Source organism: Pongo pygmaeus, chromosome 6, assembly GCF_028885625.2.
Source record: "Pongo pygmaeus isolate AG05252 chromosome 6, NHGRI_mPonPyg2-v2.0_pri, whole genome shotgun sequence".
Lineage (NCBI taxonomy): Eukaryota > Metazoa > Chordata > Mammalia > Primates > Hominidae > Pongo > Pongo pygmaeus.
Genome location: NC_072379.2, coordinates 87,422,014 through 87,439,569, shown reverse-complemented (window position 1 = coordinate 87,439,569; position 17,556 = coordinate 87,422,014). Strand labels below are relative to the sequence as shown.

At 36.6% G+C, this 17,556-nt stretch overlaps 1 protein-coding gene across 5 annotated transcripts in view; it reads left to right on the top strand.

Annotated features, from left to right (window-relative positions):
- Positions 1-17,556, top strand: part of PTTG1IP2 (PTTG1IP family member 2) — a 43,426-nt gene that overhangs the window by 8,928 nt on the left and 16,942 nt on the right. Inside the window, exons 2-6 of one of the 5 annotated variants that reach the window (XM_054496007.2) lie at positions 657-703; positions 8,807-8,900; positions 10,351-10,444; positions 13,730-13,791; positions 15,845-15,908. In XM_054496007.2, coding sequence (XP_054351982.1) covers positions 657-703; positions 8,807-8,900; positions 10,351-10,444; positions 13,730-13,791; positions 15,845-15,858 — 311 coding nt within the window. In that variant the 3' untranslated portion in view covers positions 15,859-15,908. Of the gene's footprint in view, positions 1-656; positions 704-8,806; positions 8,901-10,350; positions 10,483-13,729; positions 15,909-17,556 lie in introns of those variants that run through there. The other 4 variants (XM_054496006.2, XM_054496008.2, XM_054496004.2 and 1 more) reach the window with 4 other exon arrangements.

Genomic DNA, 17,556 nt, shown 5'->3' with positions numbered 1-17,556 from the left:
CCAAAATAATAGAGAGAGCAACTTTATTGTTGCTGTATCACAAAACAACTAGGACATTAATTCCAGACCCTTTCTTTAAGGAGATGTTGCAGTAATAAAATGAGGCATTGAAATGCTTTTTTCCAAATTCATAGTTTTTATTCTAGAACTTTCAAATATAAATCATACTGTTTGTTTTTCCATAAAACTAGAGGAATGAAAATCCTCATTTGGGAGAAGTTTTTAAAGCTTTGTGGCAAAAAAAGATGGGGAATTAATTTTTTTTTTTTTTTACTATTTGAAGGGTTAATTAGTTAAGTAGGAATATCTTGGCAATACCATCCTGAATAACAACACATGATATTTTAAAATACAATGGAGTTGCCAATTTGTTTTTCCTTACTATGTTTTGGGGGTTGTTTTTTAGAACTTGGCTCATCAAAGTTGGATGATGCCATTTCATGTTTTTCCAAGAAATAGGAGAAAAGACTTAAGACTAAGGGGATTTATACAGTACTGGTGGGGATCTAGACACATGAAAATAATGAAGTAAAATGCTGGGGTATGGATGAATATGGCTTAAAACAGGAATGACTAAAGGAAATGCACTTTTACCTAAAATTGAGCAATAAAAAGGATTTGGATTAATTTTGGACTTAATATTTTTTTTCTTGTAGAATGTGCTGTAAAGAAGAGTTGTCAATTGTGCACAGAAGATAAGAAAGTAAGTTAACTTTCTTGTGAGGAAATTGTTCTGGGAACGTTATAAAGTCACAATTTACAGTTGTCATTTAAAAGATATGATAACTTTGTTTTACACAATTTTTTATAACAAGAATGACTTATAACAGTTATTAAGATCTATTTATGCATTTCAAACCATTCTTTGAGGATCTAGAAATAAACAATGGAGATAATTAAGTACAAACATGTACTTCCTTCTGGAAAATTATGCTTCAAAAAGAAAAGAATTATTTGCTTGAAAAAAAATACACTGAAATTTTGGAATAATTTTTGTAAGTAAAGGAAAAGATATATCTTTTGAGATGTGGTGACAGTTTCCTTCCCACTTCTATTTCCTAAAGACTAGAAAGAATGACATACCATTCCATAACCACAGCGTAGCTGGAGTCCTCTTCTTTGATGATTAAATGTCTGAAATCATTGCTCTTCAGTTCAGATTTGGAAGAAAGCAGAAATGGCCACTTTGTGTCACAGACAGGTTTGCAGCAAGCCGCATAAAAACCACTGTAGTCGAACTTGTATTGGGTAACTGACAATACTAAAAACAGAAGCTTGAAGTCACTACTTAGAAAAGGGCACACTCTAGTAGCTGGTGTCTCTCATAGTGATCTAGATATACACCCTTGTCCTGTCTTATCTTCCTCTAAGAAGACAAATATCTATCACTCGTCTACTTTAATGAGGACCTGGGCTTCTGGCTCATGGCATTCTCCAGCCAGTTCGTACTACCATTGCGTGACATGCTTTCCACAGCCAGCGATGACCCAGACATACTCTTTATACAGTACTGGTGGAGGTCTAGACACATGACCTGGCTTCCTCAACCCTGCCTTCCTCAACCCTGTGTAGTAAGACATCATTTCTGTGGCATCTGTGAACCCTGCACAATCTACATTGGCTTTTACATTCTCACTCCCTTATACTGTACCTACTCTTTAGCCTCAACAAGACAAGAACATCCTCCAGTCCTTTAACACTCTCCTTTTCCCTTCAGTTTATTGGCCCTCATCTATAGACTTCCTTCCCTCCTATGAATTCTCATGGCTGTTCACCTGAATGCAATATTCTTCCAGTTTTTGTTGTCATTAAATGTTTTATAATGGAAATTTTCAAATATACCAATAAAGAAAGCAATATAATAAAACTTTATACCCCAAAGAGCCATCTTGGCCAATTTTTTTAAATGTATGCTCTTCCCCTCTAAATGTATTATGTTGAAGCAAATGATGATATGGATACCATATCACTTTATTTAAAAATATTTAAGCATATATTTCTAATTGATATTTTACCTTAAATATTACAAGTTCATCCATGATCATACCTAAAAGTTAACAATATCATCTTAATCTCATCAGGCACCCAGAAAATAATAAATTTGTCTTGTTGAGTCATTTTTGTTTGTTTGTTTGAATCACATTCGTACATTGCAATTGGCTGATATATACCTTAAGTATCTTTTAATCTATATGTTCCTTCTCCCTTTTTATTTTCTTTTTTGCAACTTACTTGTTGGAGAAACTAGGTTGTCCTATTTGGTTTCTTATAGTCTGGATTTTGCTGGTCACATCCTAAAAGGATTTGGATTAATTTTAGACTTAATCCCAAAAGGATTTGGATTAATTTTGAACTTAATCCCAAAATGATTTGGATTAATTTTGGACTTTTATCATGTTCCTCTTTTCCCTGCTCTTTTGTTCTTATAAACTGATAATTAGATATAAAGGCTTTATCAGATTCTGTTTAATTTTTTGGTAGGAATGCTTCATGCTGAGAGGCCCTTCATTAGGAGGTAGATAAGATTTTTTGTCAAGCATTTGATGATATTAGCAATGATCCTTGCCTAGATCTATTATTTCCCTGGGAGCTGTAAAAACTACTTCTACTTTAATGGCTTTGATCTCTTTTTTTAAATTTGAAATTTTATTTTTTGTGGGTACATAGTAGGTGTACATATTTATGGGGAACATGAGATGTTTTGATACAGGCATGCAATGCATACACCCTCTTATTTTTAATGGCACTAGACCCACATTCTGCAACTCTGATTGGTCCTTTGGTTTATATTTTCATTTTCTGTGCATTACTAGTTGATTGCTGCTTAAGCATATTTCATCAACATCTGCATGAATACAGCTACAAAGTCACAATTTCTGGTCTCACCTGAGCCCAAATACTACCTATCATTTGCTTTTGGTTAGCAATATTGCCTAAAATTTCCCACAGCAGCAGTTCCCCCATCCCATCAATATCAACAGATGTATTCATCTCCCATTTTATGGAAAAAATTGAGGTCTTAGGTATAAACTTCATTTCCCGACTGATAACATTGCTGTCATTTTTACCCATCATTACCTATTCTTATCCCTGCTTTTAGAGGAACAATACCTCCTGCACTTCCCCTATACCTCTCTTTTGGACTTGAAAATGTACATTTTTGAATTGTAACTCGTATCATTTAAATGGTTTTTATGTTCACCTTCCCCTTGTTCTCAGCTCCTTAAGGACAGAGTCCATGTTTTTTTATTCATCTTTGTATCTCTAACACCTCACACATTTCCCACACATGGCAAGCAGTCAATAACTATTGAATTAACTCTTGAGCCATTCAAAGAAGGGTAAGTTAATTCAGTATACTCTATAATGTAACACGGTAGATAATTTTTAAAAATTTTCTAAATATCACTCATTATGGAAATACTGGGAATATGTGTATTTGAGTGTAATTTTAAAAATATTTCCAGTACCTCATAGAAATGAACTAAGAGATAATTCCACATGGTCAACATAGAATTAGGGTATTATCCTTTGGAGAAAGATGCCCTGCCCTCCCAGAAGTTGGAAGGATGCAAAGCTTTCGGTGGTAGTTTCTGCCACCTCCCATACTCCCAGAGAAAGTGCCAGAGTTTATAAGATGGTAACTCATGAAGCAACCAATAATATTTGAGCTCTTTTTGGACTAAAAGGAGGATAAACAGATGTCTTGGTATATTGTGCTACTTTATGTCCACTTCTCCATGGACTTGGAGAAAATATATATACCAACTCCTTTTCATTTCCCAAAATATTCCAATTTGTATGATAAATGATATTCTTCTTAACTGTAAGGGAATCTTCCTTAGATTCTATCTGAAACATTTCCTTGTGATTTCATAGTGTAGGACTAGCCTCCCTAGAGTCAGAAAACATTCTTACCAGAAGCCCATTCATAAAAATCACATTTACGACCCCCCCACACACAACTCATAAACATAGCATATGAAAAACATATTATATTTTGTTGATATTTTATATTAGAAATAAAATTTCAAAAATCAGGCTAACTAAAAAAGGAGAAGCATCTTGTAATCTGTGCTTTTATTGCTATTCAGAGTCATTATGCATCCCTGTTGAATCCTTGGAACGAAAGTTCTCAATCATGGTGTCACAATGGTGAGACTTGTCATAAGTACATTTTTTTGCTTTTTGCTAATGAGCATCATAAGACGTTGCAACTGACTTAAAATCAGAGTAGATTCTAGGTTTTCTCCATAATCACATCTTTCTCACTAATTGTGACCTGATATGTATGGTTGATTGAGACAAAAAGGAGCCAAGTTATAGCAAGCCCAGTGGGATTTTTGACTCTCCTACAGCCTACTTTATCTATTGCACAGTTCATAGGAAATGACCATTACTCACATGCTTGTAAAATGCATTTATAAATGTCATACCTTACAACCCACAAAGAGATGCCCACTTTGATATTTATTTTTCTGAAAAATTGTGTGTGTGTGTGTGTGTGTGTGTATGTGGTAGGGCATGGAGTCTGGGAGAGTGGACAAGGTGATGGATCCAAATCTGGATATGGCAGTTAACATGTGGATATCACCTGTTGGGAGTCCTTCAGCTGGAAAAAATATATGGACAACCAGTATCGTGGATTATTTCCCATGGCAACTATTCCCAGCACTTTACCACTATTGGCATGATCCTCCTTTCAGGGTTGGACTTTCCTTGAGAATTTTAAGACCATCTAGCAGGTTCAAGTTTCCTCATTTTTCACCTGAACCAATTCAATATCTTTTCTCTTTCATTGACTTTCCCCTTGAGAAGTCTATTCTCATTTCTGAGGTGAATCCCTTAGTCCTCGCCTCTATCTATGTGTCATACTTGGAAACACATGCACATTCACAAACTCAAAGCCTTTCTCATTTCCTTGTTCCCTCTATGACAAATCCAGCCTATTTCTGTGCAATGGTTTCCTTCTGAGTTCAGACAAAATGGAAAACACAAACAAAACCAAATCTTCTGTTTCTTTCTAGAAGCTGAAGTACTTATTCTGTGCTTATTCTACCATTGCTTCCGTATCACACAGTGTGATTTAATCCTTAGCAACCTGATTTAGAGGTTACAAAAGACTCAATAACCAAATGCAACAACCTTTCAAATTAATCACTCATTCCTTTTGGAAACTTGCTCCTTCCTTGGCGATCTTGGCTTTATACAGGCTCTATTTCTTCCCTCACCATTTTGTTTCCTTTACCAATTCCTCTTCTTCATTTTCCTGAATGAGCACATTCCTAATTCCTAAGGAGTGCATTCCTTCATTTCCTAAATGAGCACATTTCTTCACTGTGTCCTCACTCTTGTGCCACGTCTTTCACAGTCCTGGTCTCTACCATAACCTGCATATAAAGAAATCCAAAATTCACATCCTTAAATCTAACGACCCCCAATAGTGATGCTCACAGCTGCTTGATTGGCATTTCTTTCTGGATAGTTTTTTTTTTTTTTTTTTTTTTAAATCACATCATGCTCAAAATTTCTTTAACTAAGTTTATAATTTTGCTTTCCCCAAAGAAGCTCATGTTCTTTACTTGTTTATTTCTGGTACCAATATCCCATAATTTTAGAAATCATTGGCTTTTTTTTCTCTTTTTTCCCCCAATCTGTTCTCCATTCTTTTCTTTCACCTGGAAAAATCCTGGATTTTCTACACACCCCATCCCCCAACCACTGGCAAAAAATTAAGCCATTTGCTTTATACAATCTTAAACCAGTAAAAATTACTATGTACCTTCCCACTTTCTGCATGTTTTAATTTTAATGATATTTTTATTAAAATAGCAATTGTGATGTCCATATAAGCTTAATAAAACAGTTCTACCCTAAAATGAGTACTACAATTTTCCCATGAAGAATCAATAGCCATCACTCTAAAGCCTTTTAGCTGGCTTCTCAGTTGTCACACTCCAAAGAGGCTGATGGCTTCATATTTACATGGGTTATTTTCCTTAGTTACAAGAAAAAAGTCATGTAATTTACCTTAAATTATACATTACCAATTTAGGAATGTTGAATATATTATACTGTTCTTGGGGGCAATGTGAAGTTCTGGTCTTTGATAACTTTTTAGATATAGTTAAGGTATTAGTCACATATTTTTGTGGTAAGGGACAGAAACCAAACTCAAACTAATTTAATAAAAAGGGGAATTCATTGGCTCACAATATTGGGAAGACCAGGTGTGGCCTTGCCTTCTTGCACAACTAAACCAAAGGATGTCTTTCTCATTTTCCTCTTTTCTTTCATGTCTCAGCTCTGCCTCCCTCTGGGAATTGACTTTATTTTCTCTTGTGGTAAATGGACATTCTGCATACAGCTGGACAAGGGGCTGACTGCCAGCAGATCTAACCCAATGTCTGTAACTCAAAGAGTTGTAACTCAAAGAAGATTCTGATTGGCCCTATTGGGGCTTTATGTCTGGTCCAGCACTTGTTACTAGGCTACTGCCTGGGTCAAAAGACCACTCCAGTAGTAGGAATAGGGTGAGGGAAAACTGATTGGCAGCCACAGGACCACACAGGGTTTGGGGAAGAGGTCCTCAGTAGAAGAGGGTGTGATTACCAGAAAAAGAAGAATGGGGACACAAAGTAGCAGACAGATTTTAAAAATAAATGACCTCAGTCTACTATTTTTCCCCCTTGACCTTTCAGGACAGGTGTATTCTATTTTCTCCATCCATCCCCATATTTTCCTAAAAATGTTCCTGGCAAAATAATGCAACTAAATCTCAACTGCAATTGGACTTACCCAAGGAGACTATCAGCTACTGCCCCCAGCTCTAAGTCTGAAATCTCTGAGAGATGTGCATTACTCTTGATTGTGTTTGAATACAGCTCCACACACTCCTTCAAGTTAGCTATATAATCTGTTAAACCAACTCAAAGACCCACTATTCAATAACTATTCAATAGAAGAGAGAAAGCAGGATAACAACAGTAAATGCTCCTATTTAGAAGGAGGATAGTGGCCAATAGTCCTATAATATGTTCCAAGTCTGTAATACATTGTTGAGTTTCCCTGGCTGGGCAGTGAGTTGTTGGTCACCAGTCTAGCTGCTACCAAAGGAGTCTCTTTTCCATTATTCTCTGAGCCCCAACCAGAGAGATGCATAAGGGAGATTGTCTCTTCTGGGGACTGCACTTCTTTAGGAGCTCGCCTGAGGTGGACTTGGTTACTGGATCCTGGGAATCAGCTTAGCACTTAAATGCGCATAGCTCTTAGCTGCAGGTTCAGGTTTTTTCTGGCAATTCATTTCCCTTAAAACCCTGCTAGATCTTGGACTTGATTCCTAGAGACTCTGAGTACTAATAACCAAGGCCAGAAGTCTCAGTGGGCTGTAATCTTTTAATCTAGACTTTATCTTTGCAGTTCCAGTCATTCGGCAACCATCCAGGAGGACAAGACTCATTCAGTGAAAGTGGCTTCAGTCTTAGATTTGACTGAATGGCTTGATTTGACCTTTAGTCTTGTCCAGTGTGAAACAAAAGCTGGCCTGTGATATACCCTTGGTACTCAGGCAGTGACTGAGGGGTGGTTCTTTACATTGGAGTGAATCATTACCTCTGCTCGTCCCAGGATGTACGGCAAGAAGTGATCGGGTGGGGTCTGGGTTCAATCTTACAGGATTGGTTACCAGCACAGAACCATGCTACTTAGATTAGAACCCAGGCTCCCATATTTACTAGGTATGCGATCTTATGTAAGTCATTTAACTTCTCTGCGCCTTCTTGTTCTCATCTGTAAAGTGGACATAATAGTACCTAGATCACCGGGTTGTCATGAATATGAAGTGAGTGGATATATATATAAAGGACTTAGAATACTTAGAATATAGTACCTGTCACATGGTAGGCCCTATGTAAGTGACAGCCATTTTTACTGCTTTGTCTTCCTTTTTTTTTTTTTTTTTTTTTTTTTTACTTTTCCAGGTCCTTCTGGTTTTACCTCCCATAATGTTTTTCACCTTTATGCCTTGCTTAAGGGACTTAGAATTCCATTTTCCTATTTCTGCATGATTATCTGTGCACCAGTGAGCAGTGTGGGGAGACGGGTGAGGTAAGGCTTGTTGACAGTACCACCAGGGCCACGTGTAACAGAGGAGCAATCCCAAAGGAAAGAGTCGGGGATGCAGGCAAGAAGAATGGAAACAGTGACAGAGAGATTTTAAAAACCATTTACCTCAGTTCTTATTACTACTTTGTGAAATAATATCTTTGGTTTTGTTTCCTAAACGCAGTCTGAGAAAGGGGTTCAGGTGCATGTGATTTTTGATTTTGTTCTTCAGCAAAAATCCTATGGAGTGAGAGACTCAGGGAAGACAAGCAGCAAGAGCCAAGAAAAGATGAGGTCTTAGCTAAAGCTCACTGTTGGCCTGAATCATGGGCAGCCCTTGGGCAAAAAAAATCACAAGGTAGAGTTGTCACTGCCTTGAGGCAAGGATGCCCACTGTTTGGAACCCCATGTCAGTCAGTCACTGGCCTGGGGAAATAGTAACCTCGTGGGCTAGGTGGTCCCCATCGTAGTCCAAGAAGAGGGGAAGCTGTGAGCCACTGGGAGCCAAAACTTTTTGCAGCTGAGGTTTGGATGCATGGGTCTGACAAAGGAGATCTCAATAAGTTACCAAAGGCATCTACTACAAATAATAATAATAATAATGGCTATTTATTGAATACTTATTGAATTAGTACTAAAAGCTTCCTGGGATTGTGGTTATTATACTTGGACACCACTTTTATTTTTCTCTTTCCAAATATAGTGTGTTTGGTGTAGTGAAGAAAAAGCATGCAAAAAATACTGTTTTCCATATTTCGAATGTCGATTCAGTTCTATATATTGGTTAAACTGTAAAGGTGAGTTGTCCTTATTTAGATTTTTATGTTCTTTATTTTAATTGACTTGCAAATGCTAGCGATTTGCTACATTTGAAGGATTATAAATTATTACATTTGCCTTACATATTAAAATATAGCAAGTCCAAACCACCATGGCACATGTATACCTATGTAACAAACCTGCATGTTCTGCATATGTATCCCAGAACTTTAAGTAAAATAAAAATAAAAATATAGCAAGTCCAGGGATGTTCATTGGTCTTTCCTCCTGATATAGGCTTATTGGTTGTTTGCAGCAATTATTCATTCAAATTAAGTCAACATTCATTTTGATTGGTGGATGCTTTGGCATACCATAGCTAAATACTTTAAATTTCCATTTCTAAAATCTCTGGTGTATGATATCTGTAACCCACTTAAAGACTGTATTCTCATGTCATTTTAGGAATTCCAGGATTTTTTTTATAAGCTAGTCCTGGTCTGAGGATATATTATATCTAGAAACATTGCTATAACTTATATTTTTTCAGCTAATGTATTCTACACTGAGAATTGCTATTCAGAATAATGATTCACTAGGACTGAACAAATATTAATCATCAAAGAATCTTTAAGTTATACTGAAATGTTGGACTTTTGGTATGTTATACAATACTTAACCAAGGCAGGAAAACGTACCAGTGCCATTTAAGTTTTCTTAAAGAATTGAAACAAAAAGCTTTCTAGGTAAATCCTAGCTATGTGAAAAAACCCAATCTAGAACAACCAGTTGTCTTCTTTTTTCCTTCACTGAGTAAAAAGATATAAATTTTGCCCTCAAATCTCTGTTTCTTTCAGGTACTATCAGATATATTTAAATCGTGCATGTTTTTGCCTTATAAAGAAGTTACACTTCGTGTAACTGGTATGAACAGAAACTCTAGTCTCCTATTTCATGTTTGCCCTTCTAGTTTCATTTTACAACACACCAAGCTAATAAACTACATTGTGCTTACTGAGATAAGAAAAAAAAGTTTACAAGGGGTAGAAATCTGGTTTTGCAGCAAGCATTGGTTGTCTCTTTGGTAATGGACTGCTGAAATTCAAACAACAAACCATTTCCTGCTATCTAGATGTATCTTTAGAGATATAACAGCCTGAGGGATTTGTTGTTTTACCTATTAAGATAGTACCAGAAATGAGTTTAGAGGTAAAATAAAGAAAAATTAAGCCAGTAGCCTAATAGTTCACCAATTTAAAAATGAGTAAATCAAATGTTACCTCCTCTAGCAACCAAGATTATTTTTAAATGTTAGTGATTGTTGTGTTAATGGTAGCTTTATTGGAATATGTAATGTATGTTATTGTATCATTACTTTCAATAATCATTTGTTAAAGAATCACATTGCATGATATTAGAAAAGATGAAAATAGCAGAAATTACTGATGTTCTGTTAACTTAAAATATATTTCTTTTTATACATTTCAGTTGACATGTTTGGAATCATGATGCTTCTACTCATTGCAATATTAATTACAGGATTCGTTTGGTACTGCTGCGCCTATCACTTTTACCTGCAGGAGTATGCTCATTTTATCCTTATTAAGAATGCACTTTGGGGTAATATCATTGAAGAGAATACTAAGTTAGTCATCAGGAAATGTTTTGCCTTTTTTATGTAATAAAAATAATATATCCACATGGTAAGGAAGAAAAGTCCAAAAAGTACGGAAATTGTAAAATGAAAAAAAAAAAGTTTAACTTTCTCATCCCCCATCCCAACTCTAACACTGTCTTCCCAGAAGTAATCCTTTTAGTATGGTTCTATTTGTTGTTCTTCTGTAGTTACCGCCATATATTTGATTTTGATGGTTATGTTTTCTTTTCATGATTTATTAATTTTAGATGTTATCTATTGACCCCCAATCATTAAAGCAGAAAAATTTATCTTGCACTATACACAATTTTTTTTTGCTATTAGTAGGTATTATCATTGTGTTATTTTTGGGTTGTTACTATTTTTTCATTATTTTTAGTTATTAGATCTTAAGATTACTAATATTTCTCCTGTTGACTTTGAGTAATCAATTTAATTCCTTGTTTCTATATCTCAATCCTTCTCCTGTTACACATAAGAAAATTTGGATCCCTATACTTCCTTCCATTTATCCTCTCTTCCCTCTATCTCCTAAATTCTATAAGCTTTCTCATTAATTTGACCTTGTCAAATGTGTAATATTTACATTTTGTTCTGTGGCCATAATTATATCTTGAAATGCTTACTCTGTAATTTGACTCTAAAATTTGTTAACTACTGAAAAGGATAACACATATTTATACATGATTGTATAACTGTTGTTTAATAAAGAACCAAAGTGGAGTAGGAAATATAATTCTATGCCACTAACCTATATTGCTTGAAAAAGAATTATCAAGTGCCAAGATCAAATAGATTCTCTTTTCTTACTCTTTATTTCACAAAATCATGCTACATTTCAGCTTACTTCATGTTATTTAATTGTAACTTTCCTATACAGCTTTTGCACTTTCTAGAGTTTTAAATTATCTTCATTATTTCTCATTAACAAAAACACATGTATCTTTATTCTCATCACTGTGATCATTCATCTTTGTATTTGCTAAAATACATTCATTTTCTTCTTATAAATATTCTTCTTAAAGTCTTCCGGCTTCCTGCTTTAACATGCAAAAATTAGTTTCTTTTTACTGCTCTACTGAATTAGGAGAATTTTGGGGTTCCTTACCTCTTTTTAGGGTTGATTTTTTCCTTTTGGTGGAGTACCTTCTCAAGTAAATTTTTCAAATGGAGTTCACAGAAGGTTTGGAGAGTATTTGCATAGTCCATTACATATCAGCAAATTAGTTTTTTCTCCTTCATCCCAGTATGATATTATTTTCTTTCTTCAGATTATACATTTTTTATAAGAAGGAACTGTAGATAAGATAGACACGACCCAAAAATAAGATAAATGCACATTTATAGGTCACCCTGTAAGTAAAATGTGCTTATAAAAAGATAAGGTAAGTCACCATAGTGCTTGCAGAAAAAAAAAAAAAAGATAAGGGTTGGTCAGTGTTCCATTTGCTTGTTTAGGACCTCAACTTGGTCAAGAACTTTGTATTTTTCTGGCTTAGAGATGGTCTTTTCCTTATTAACATACAAAGACAAGTTAGGATAGGATGGAAGGTATTCCTTATTTTTCCCTTCTGAAACAAACATACACATATACACATACAAATCAGAAAGAAGAACCAATAGGGCACATTACATATGTGGCAAGGGGCTGTTTTGTAATTTTTTAAATATATATTTTTTTCTTAGGATCCTGGCTCCTTGTGTCATCACTTTTTTATATAGTATTTATGATTAAAGTGGCAAATTCTGCCCATAAGAGTAGGGGCCTGAGCAAATATCCATCACTGAAGCTTCTTTTATCTGCATTTTAAATGAAAAACCCTGAAGCCTCTCTGAAAATATCATCCAACAACTGTACTCAGTTCTGGCTTAACTCTGCTGTATATCCACCATCTCTTCTTTCTGAATTTCTTCAAAAGATCTTCTAGACCTTGTTAATTCAACGAGTGCTGTATTCTGTAGAGGAATTTACCTTCTTAAGGACTTACTGCACTTCAAAAACCAAAGATCCTGGTTAAGTTTTAGAAACATGACTTTTTCTTTTAAAAAATACCCTAGAATGACCAATGAAGTATCAAAATACTTATTGGTACATTTGATCTAATATTATTATTCAGTAGTTATGCTTATAAAAATTAAAGCACTTTAAAAAGTTCCAAATGTTAGAGAATACAAGTGTTTCACTGTCCATGTACTTGATGCCTCCTTGATTGTCACCTATTCTTTTAGCAAATATTTATTATTTATTATCCACTAAGCAATGTCATTGTCATAGGGATATAACAATAAGCAAGAAAGATCAGGCCAGGTGTGCTGGCTCACGCCTGTAATCCCAGCACTTTGAGAGACCGAGGTGGGTGGATCACCTGAGGTCAGGAGTTTGAGACCAGCCTGGCCAACATGGTGAAACCCCGTCTCTACTAAAAATACCAGACTTAGCTGGGCATGGTGGCATGCACCTGTGGTTCCAGCTACTCAGGAGGCCAAGGCAGGAGAATCGCTTGAATTCGGGAGGCAGAGGTTGCAGTGAGCTGAGATCATACCACTGCACTCCAGCCTGGGTGACATAGCGAGACTCCATCTAAGAAAAAAAAAAAAAAAAGAAATATCAAACCCTTGCCTTCATAGAGCTTGTGACTTACTAAGAGTACACAGACAAGTAAACAAGCAATTGTTAATTCTATTGCTAGCTTATTGATATTTTAAATTATATTCCATTTATTTTAATTGCTTTTCTTAATTAAATGTTTTAATTCTCCTGGTGGAGGGATAAAAGAAGAATTTGGTAAAGCAATGATAAAATATTGCATAAGACCGGGTGCAGTGGCTCACGCCTATAATCCTAACATTTTGGGAGGCTGAAGTGGGTGGATCACTTGAGGCCAGGAGTTCAAGACTAGCCTGACCAACATGGTGAAACCCTATCTCTACTAAAAATACAAAAATTAGCTGGGTGTGATGGTGAGTGCCTGTAATCCCAGCTACTTAGGTGGCTGAGGCGCAAGAATTGCTTGAACCCAGGAGGTGGAGGTTGCAGTGAGCTGTGATCGTGCCACTGCACTCCAACCTGGGTGACAGAGCAAGACTCTGTCTCAAAAATAATTAAAAAATAAAAAAAGTAGTCTATCTAATGAAAAAAAATAGTTCCAACTATAACTTGTACTGTTCTGAAAATAAGCCTAATTCTAAATTCACCATCATTTTGAACAGAAATCGTGTCTATTTTTATGGAAGACGAGAAACAGTTCCTATTCACGACCGCAGTGCTACTGGCAAGTGTTTTTGTTTATTTGATGGAACATCCCAGACTCCTTCAGTAACAGCTTGTTCCCTTGTTCCAAACATCAAAATTAAAGCATGAGTAGAGGCCAGGTGCAGTGGCTCACACCTGTAATCTCAATGCTTTGAAAGGCCAAGGTGGGAGGATTTGCTTGAGGCTAGAAATTCGAGGTTATGGTGAACACCTTGCATTGCATACATACTGCGCCATTGCATTTCAGCCTGGGCTACAGAGGAAGACCCTGTCTCTGAAAACAACAAAAATCAAAGTATGGTAGGACTCATAACAACAGATTTCATTTTTCCCGTTTCCATGATACATTTTGGTAACCTCAATAGCTAGAACAGGATTGGTAAAATCACAATATTGATAGAGAAGGGCTAAAATTTTCCAACCCAGTTGGAGATATTCATAGCTTCCCCTGCTACCCCAACCCCCCCTCCACAAAAGCAACCCAACAAAAGATGACCGTTGTCTTCAGGAATTCTTGCAGGCTTTCCCAGATTAATTCACTTCATCTACCTGGTTCCTTGGCTAACCTACTATCCGCTCTCCTCAACTCTATTCTAAACTTTCCCTTACTTACAAAGCTTTCCCTTATCCAGGACTCAAATCTTGGCTTCCTTTGGCTGATCATCCACAGTTCCTGGGCAGGCACTCCCAATCCTCTACCCAGGTCTGGATCCTGAAAACCCAACTGGAGTCAAAATCATGATCCCCCTGTTCACTTAATTGGACTAAAAAAAAATTTTACATCATAATAATATGACTGAGGAAAGAGTACTGCATAGTCCTTTATAATTACTATTAAAAAATAACTTTGCAGGGTTGGGGGGAGCTTCAGATTATTTTAGTGCTTTGGGCTGCAGGGGCATAATGATAGGGAATGTAGAAAAGCCTGGGACCCATACTTTGAGGTTGCAAAATCTGGATGAGAAGCAGGGTGAACCTTTTAGGGTAAGGATGAAATGGTAAACACATACACACTCTTTTGTCAACTCCTAGACTTTGTTATGTAGAAATTGTTTGGGTGATAATTGGATCATGAAATGTTTCAAAAAGCTATTTTAGGACAGGAGCCAAAGTGTAGGACAAATGCTGCTTCTTCCGAAGGTTGAAATCAAACCAGGGAGTTGCAGAGAATAACGCTGCATTTCAATTTTTCCCCATCCATTTTAAATTCGACAACACATTGACCTAGGAAAAACACTGAAAAGAGCACAAGGTTAGGTATTTATTTAGTTTAGGTAGACACAGTTATCTTTACACAGATTGAGAATTGTCAGATTCATTGTAGGGAATAAAGTGTAATCAAATTCACAAGGCAGGATGATTTTTCACCCATGAGAGAGCCCATTGGGAATGCCTACATTAAAGGCTTGAGTAAGTGAAACAGGGTTCTGCAAAAGAAATTGAGAAGAAGATGAAAAAGTGGGAGACTGCGGTGTCATAGACATCAAGAGAAAGGGGTCTGAAGATGGAGGGAGAGAGATTCATGAGTGTCCTCTGGACTTACACATTGGGAGATGATTGGTAAGAGGTTTGCATATGGTAGTTTTCAGAGTATTTATGCAAGACATAGAATAAACAGGCTTCTGACTGTGGAATAGGAAAATATGGAGCCTATAAAATGTTACGTACACTGCGATACTCCTCACCTGTGAAGACAGTTATTCTTCAGGATTGGTGGTAATAGTGCCCTTCTTGGTCCACACTTCTTTCCTAGAAAATGAATTCAGAAGATGGTTTGCTGGGATTAGGGATTCATTAAGCATTCATGAAGCATCCACAGCTTTTCTGTCACTGGAGACAACTAGTCTTGTGGTCACCATCAAATATCTGATCTTTTCCTTTTTGTCAATTACAAGTTGATAGTACCTTAAGTCACTTGAGCCCTAAATATTAAAATAGCAACAATATTAAAATCTCAGAAATCTTTTTATTATTCATAAATGTTTCATGTTTAACATTTTAAAAATTACATGTTTTTATTGACTTTTCCTAGAAAGAATTTGAAAAGATAAATTTATTTTCTTTTCTCATAGTATATGATGAATAGATAATTGAAAAGAGATCTTCCAGAAAGAGCAGAAGGAAGTTTCTTCAATGGTAAGGTTTCAAATTATATTGCGTGAATTTTCTGCATGCCATTTTCTCTGTTCTATTAAGCCACTTTTTAGGAATATAATTAGAATTATTAAGAAAGAAAACGGAAATCAAATCTGTAAAATGTAGGCAGATTTTCAATGCCCAAAACATGTAATAGAAGGCAGCAGAAGGCCAGGCACAGTGGCTGATCTCTGTAATCCCAGTACTCTGGGAGGCGGAAGAGGGAGGATCACTTGAGGCCGGGAGTTCGAGACTAGCCCGGACAATATAGCGAGATTCCATGTCTACAAAAAAATTTAAAAGTTAGCCAGTGTGGTGCCTCATATCTGCAGTCCTAACTACTTGGTAGGCCAAGGTGAGATCACTTAAACTCACTTCAAGACCAGCCTGGGCAACGTAGCAAGACCCCATCACTACAAACAATAAAAAAAATTAACTGGGCATGGTTGCATGTGCCTGTAGTCCCAGCTCCTCAGGAGGCTGAGGTGGGAGGATTGCTTGAGCTCAAGAGTTGGAGGTTGTAGTGAGTTATGATTATGCTACTGCATTTCAGCCTGGGTGACAAAGAGACCCCCATCAACCCTCCCCCGCCACCACCCCCCCCCCCCCGCCTGCCCAACCCCTGCCATGAAAAAGGAAGGCAGCAGAAAGTGGAGATATAACAGTTCAGGCTGCCTTTGTTGAAATCTGGGCTTTCCATTTACTAAGTATGCCACGTTAGACAACTAACTTAATCTGTTTGTGCCTTAGTTCCTAATTTGTTAATATTACCTAAAAACAGTGACTAAATTATTGTTTTGGTGACTTTGAGGACAAAATGAGATTTTACAGCTAAAATTTCTAGAACTACCCCGACACTCAGTAAGTCCTTAATAAGTGTCAATTGTTACTACTGTAATCACAGAATCTCAACACTGAAGGCACTTAAAGTTCATCCTACCCAACACCTCTTCCAGTGCTGGAATCCTCTTATCAACATCTATGGCATGTCAAATGATGGACAGCTACGGACTATCCTTTGGATTACAACATAGTTACAAATTTGGCTTTGTGTGTGTATGTGTGTGTGTGCACATTTTCCTTTCAGCAAGGTTAAACATACAGGCATATTTTCACTGCCACCTCCTACATCCACCTGCACAGAAAGGAGGTCCCCAGCTAGAGGCACATTCCATAATTCTATGGCTTCTGAAGGAGTCAGTGCAGGTTAATAGGAGGAAGAGGGAGGAGAACGCAAGTCCTTCCAGAAGCCTACAGAGCCTCCTGGAGAATCTCTAGGGAAGAGACAATATGTATCAGTTTTAAAGTTTAGTAGAGTGACCATGTATCTTCCAAACTGGGCCCATTTTAAGAGTGAAAGGGCCACTATTAAGAATTATGCTAGGAGAGCAGGTGAAAACCAAGGCTGCCCTAGGCAAACAACAGCAAGAAATGATGGTTAACACCCAATGTTGCAAGGGAAATGTGCACATTTATTTGTTGTTGTTGGGATTCGGCATTTATACAAACTTTTTAGAAGACAATCTCTCAGTATCTATTAAAATTTGGGGTTGGCGGGGAGTACTCTTTGACCTGGTAATTCCATTATTCGAGATTTTCCCCACTGACATAAATGATCCTTTTAATGTGATGCTGAATTCAGTTTACT